The sequence below is a fragment of the Pundamilia nyererei genome, unplaced genomic scaffold, assembly GCF_000239375.1.
Source record: "Pundamilia nyererei isolate P.nyererei 1_Seehausen unplaced genomic scaffold, PunNye1.0 scaffold00078, whole genome shotgun sequence".
In the NCBI taxonomy this organism is placed as follows: domain Eukaryota; kingdom Metazoa; phylum Chordata; class Actinopteri; order Cichliformes; family Cichlidae; genus Pundamilia; species Pundamilia nyererei.
The window spans coordinates 2,859,516-2,865,005 of NW_005187479.1; the positions used below are offsets into that span (position 1 = coordinate 2,859,516).

General features: G+C 40.4%; 1 protein-coding gene across 3 annotated transcripts in view; it reads right to left on the reverse strand.

Moving 5' to 3' along the window:
• Window positions 1–5,490, reverse strand: part of osbpl5 (oxysterol binding protein-like 5) — a 46,399-nt gene that overhangs the window by 10,730 nt on the left and 30,179 nt on the right. For all 3 annotated transcript variants that reach the window (XM_005737715.1, XM_005737716.1, XM_005737717.1), the window contains 4 exons: window positions 2,416–2,629; window positions 2,126–2,310; window positions 1,533–1,614; window positions 479–577 (listed from right to left, as the gene is read on the reverse strand). In XM_005737715.1, coding sequence (XP_005737772.1) covers window positions 479–577; window positions 1,533–1,614; window positions 2,126–2,310; window positions 2,416–2,629 — 580 coding nt within the window. The remainder of the gene's footprint in view (window positions 1–478; window positions 578–1,532; window positions 1,615–2,125; window positions 2,311–2,415; window positions 2,630–5,490) is intronic.

Genomic DNA, 5,490 nt, shown 5'->3' on the forward strand with positions numbered 1-5,490 from the left:
ATTGGTCATTATATACTGTATTTTGCAGACAGAGTTACAGGACTCTCTCCCAGACCTCAGACTCATAATACAAGTCAGAGCTTTATTTAAAAAAAAATTAAAAAAAGAAATTTGTGTTTTCAAAATTGGAGTTCAAGTTATTTTTACTTCCAATAGTGTTAACATATTACACAGGTCATGAACAAGATTTTTTAAAATTTTCATTGCAAGTGGGCTAAAGCAGTTAATTAAAAGTAGTCTAGCATAAATGTAAATGCTGTAATGTGATTATTTTAATAAACCATGTAACTTGGATGGATTCGATGCTGGCGTGACCACAGTGCACACGTCTGCTGTCGCTCACAGTGGTCCAAGGGACCGCTCAGGGAGTTTGTTCGCTCAGACACATGAAAAATTAGAGGGAACATTGCCTCTGGCACTTATTAATTTTACACTTGCTGCATAGGTGTTTGCTCAGTGTGTACGAGTCTGATTTAACCTGTTCAGCTATGTAGAAAGTGCAGCTGTTGGTCTCTGGATGGAGCCAGCAGCAGCGAAATGTCTCCCCCAGGATTGGATTGTAAGGTTTTTTCAGACCCTGTAAATGCAGATACACAGAGAAATGTTAGTGTCACTTTAAGCATCATCCAAAACAAAGAAGATTTATTTCCCAGATTAAACATCAAGCTACTTTAATTTTTTGTTATGCTACTGTTGAGCACAATTCTTAAGTAATAACTTGATTCTGTCCTGTTTCACGTAATAAGCAATATTATAGAGTGCAGCACCACTTATCCAGAGAGCTACAACAGACAGTTCTATAGATGTTATGCAATTACTCCAGCAGCAGAGCAAAGTTTTTGTTTGGTAGCCTTATGATGAGAGCTTCTCAAGAATTTATCAGTCTACAGTTTCACAAAAGTAGTCAGCTGAAAATGTGCTGAGCAATGCCAGATTAATCGACACACATTATCTGCTGGCTCAGATTCCCAGAAGCTCTGCTGCCACAGAGGAAATAAATTTCTAACCAGTGGGAAGTGCGTCCTGACATTTTTACAGCACAAATGGACCCTGAACAGAGACATTTGTCAAGCAGCCAAGAAATAAAGCGTTACTGAATGTCATGTTAGATGATGGTGCGCCCACAAAACTAAAAACTGCTAACACTTAGAAAATCTTCCAGTGGTACTGGTAAAGCCACATGATAGAGGTTGATGGGTTGTGCAAATCTATAACTGACTGATGAGTGTCCATTCAGACTTTAAAAATTTAGGAAACACTAAATAGTTGAAGCTTTACGTTTTTAGTGATTCTGCTCTGATTCATGGTGAAATGTTATTTAAAAGATCACCGGCTTGTAGTACACAACATACTGCATTTTATTTAATAGTAGTGATGCACTGAAAAGCTTTCACATTACTTCTAAAAACAGATGTCACTGTAGTCTCTAACAGGCACTGAATGGATGTGCATCTTGTAATTAGGCTTGTCATACAGTACAGCTAATGTGATAACAGAACTATATAAGCTTGACTGGAGTGAACGTAGCTTACCTTGGGCTTCTTGTAAAAACCTGATAAGTACCACCTCAGCACCTGCTTGATCCGACCATATGCACTCTCTTCCAGTGAGGCTCTGTAGTGAAGAAACAAAAATAAAAAAAATAAAAAAGACATGCATACAATCTATAAATGCGGAAAAAAAGAATCACCTGATTTCAAAAGACTATATTTTTTGTAAGTAATGGAAACAGAAGAGTGCAGTAAATTTTAAAATACATGGCTAAATATAAAGCAAACACACCACTTTGCATTATGTGTACAATGAGTATTATAATAAAGCACCACAAAACTTGGTATTCAATGTGTCTTCCTCTAGATTCAAGGCACGTGTCTGTACTATAGTGAAACTCGGCCCATACTCTTGCATGCATGTCTGGAATGACTGCGGCCACTGCAGCTGTTATGTTACCTGCAGCCACTGCGGCTGTTATGCTACCTACCTGCATGAAACTCATGCTTGTTCTAACAGTATGTGTTTTGATCATTATAGTTGAACAGCTGCAGTATAAAAGCACTTTGAAATCAGGTGATTCTTTGTGATACATCCTGTGTGTTCTTAAGTGAAATCACTAAGATTTACTGACTGTGAGAGCAGATCTGCATGATAGTAGTAGTCAGACAGCTTGTCCAGGAAGGAGCGCGGCTCCAGGATAAAGGTTGGAAGCACCACCTTAGACAGGTCCATGCCTGGCCGCAGCTGCTTCAGCAAGCTCCAGATCAGGCCCTTGTTCTCCTCTGATACAGTCTCCACCTGGGATGCCTCGCCAGCCTAAAGGAACATGCACAGAGGGCAGGTAGTTGTGCGCAAGTAAGATTAGAAAAGTAATCAGGATGGCGAACAGAACTGCAAGGCAAACATAACAATCAGCCTCACCTCAGCCATCTCCTCTGTGCTCTGCTCTACATAGGCTGTGGCCTGTGGCCCGGGGGACAGCTCATCTGATTGGTCCACATCGCTCTCCTCCGTCAGTCTTCCACCGTTCTCATTGGCTGCACCGTCCCAGTCGTCATGAGCTTCGCGCTCCGATTTATCTGAAAAGCCGTCATGCTCCATGTGGTGATTTCCCAGCAGCACTGTGTCATTCAACCTAGTGAACAGATAAGCAAACAGGTTACAACTACATTAATAATAATGATAAGCAGCCATTTTATCGCTGCTGTATGCCGGCTCTTGAATAGCCCTTGCAGAGGAGAAATCTGATAGCTTCTCACTGGCTTGATCTTTCACTTGTGCATTATGATGCATAAGATCAAGTGACGATGCAAAAGTCACTTGAGCCAAAGTTTTGATGACTGCCTTGCTAGTGGAGAAGTCTCTAAAGAACAAGAAATTACCTACCAAGAACATTACAGCTCTAAATGGCTTTGAACTGATGTCCTCTTGTATCCTCCTCACAGTTATGATGAGTACGTCTGCTACTTTAGAGACTATGGATGTTAATAACTTTGTTGACCTCAAGGGTTGACAGGACATCCAGATTACAAATCCTCACGTCCACATATCCCACCCCTTAAACATTAGGTTTGAATTTACGTGGCTACAATAAAGATGCACAAACAAGTTAATATATAAACATGCAAGTATTGTATATACAGACAATACTCAACTACTTGTAGGCTCTGTGCTTCAGCACATTCATTTTAAAACAACAATGGATATTACAGTAAAGCACCACTGCAAATGAAACACGTGCATTTTAACAGCGTGCACAAATTTTAAGGGCCCAAAAGTAATTGGACAATCGCCTACTAAGTATTTGTCAGCACACAATGTAAAACGATGAGTTTTTAGACTCACTGGGGTTTTGCCAACAAGATCATTTACAAACATGTAAATCAGCAGCACTCAGTCCTATGGCACACCTGCGCTGACTTTTTTATTGCCGTCAGCAGCAACAGGATGAGGAATTAGGTATACAGCAGATTTGTGTGTGCTCGGATTCACATGGAAAAAACAGAAAAACAAACAAACAAACAAACAAAAAAATCCACATTATACAGCATTTTATTATCCACGTGATGATGCATAATATCTGCCTCACTCTCAATTAACTGCTCCATTTCACTTACTGAGAACCAGATACAAGCAAAAATCCCACATCAAGAAAGACAGATTCTGCTGGTGACTAAGACTGAAGATTTCACACCATTACCGACTACATAATTCCCCCCAAGATAACTAATTTGAGTGGTTTTTAAGGGTTAAGGATTACATTTACCCAACAGTGAAATTCAGTCACAGAACTTGTACATGTACAGAACAAAAACAACATACAACTATCCAAACACATATGGTCTGTGCAGCAAATGCTTACACTAACCCAAAAATTAACTCGAGAAAATAATCATCTTAAACTTCATGCTGTGCCGAGTTAGTGTTTTCAAGCTGTGTGATTTTGCAATCGGCAATAAAAAGGCCCAGACCTCAGACCTGCTATCACTTAATCAGAAAAAAGGGAACAGAACATGGAAAACGAAAAAGAAGAAAGTCATACATCAGCTTGTGAACTGTCAAAGAAGGAACGAGGAAGAAGTGAGAGTGAGGGGCGGGAGGGAGAGATTTAGGAGGTTGGTAGCTAAAAAGGAACAGCCTACAGCCATTTTACAATTCAGACAGTGGAAGTCTGTGGAGTGAGACTGCAGAGTCCTACATCATGCAAAATCAATGCCAGCAATTTCCTAACAAACATGAGCAACCGTTGGGACAGTGGAAAATAACTGCATTGTGCTGCAAGCTTCCACAAGAACATACAGTATTAGGATTGTGGTCACAGCATACAGGGAAATAGCCTGTCCAACAACAAAGATAGTTACAGGTTCAAAATGCCCCAGGGTTTGCCAAACCTGAACAGTCACATTCCAGCTAACGTTAATGTTACTTATTAATCCAAACACACCCAAAAGGTAAATAAGCTTTCCTTACCTCAAAGTCTTAAAACATACAGACAAACTCTTCCTCAAGGATCAAAACACCACCAGTAAATCCAATCACAGATGCAGCCTGTCCTTGTCTCTTCTCCTGTGTGCGTGTGTGAATGTTTTCACTCTACTCCCTAAAAGAAAAAAAGGTGACGCTCTGTTTCTTCGACTCTGGCAAACCTGCTTCCTGAATGCGTGTGCGCATACGTGTGTCTGTGTGCATGCCTGCAATGGCTGTGCTGCTACCGTCTCTGTCTGGGTGGTGTATGGCTCATATTGTGCTCCATCTTCCTGCTCCTCTGTCAGTCATGTGACTGGTTGGGCTTTTGTGATTGGATGGGAGAGGAATTGGAGAGGAGGTAATGCTGGGATGGATGTCCGGAGGGAGGAGGTAAGAGGAAGGGGAGGTGTGAGGGGGAATGAGGCTTCTAATGTTGGATGTAAACCGTACACAAACAGATCAGAATGAGGGCTACATAACCAATTAAACACACTTGGAGCACATAGTTATACTGCAAATAGGATTTCAGCGGCAAACAGGGCACCTTATGATTTCAGCTATTGATTAACTTCATACAAAAGCCCCAACTCTGCTTTGTTTCACAGCAAATACTCAAAGTTTTATACTGATTACGCTCTATTGTGTGTAAGCTGTGAAATTAAGCCTATCAAGTCCAATGACTGTTTTTCATAGACATTGATCAAGTCTCAGAATGCCTAATAATCATAGTTACTCTGACAACATAAATGGGAAATGGAAGGCATTTCCAACAATCCTCATTGTGGGAAATTGTGGGGGCGATCGTGGCTCAAGAGTTAGCAGTTCGTCTTGTAATCAAATCAAATCAAATCACTTTTATTGTCACATCACATGTGCAGGTACACTGGTACAGTACATGTGAGTGAAATTCTTGTGTGCGAGCTTCACAAGCAACAGAGTTGTGCAAAATACAATAACGTAAAACAAGCAAAATATAAGAATGGCTAAATCTGAGACTAATAAATATATGTACAATATATAATAGTATAT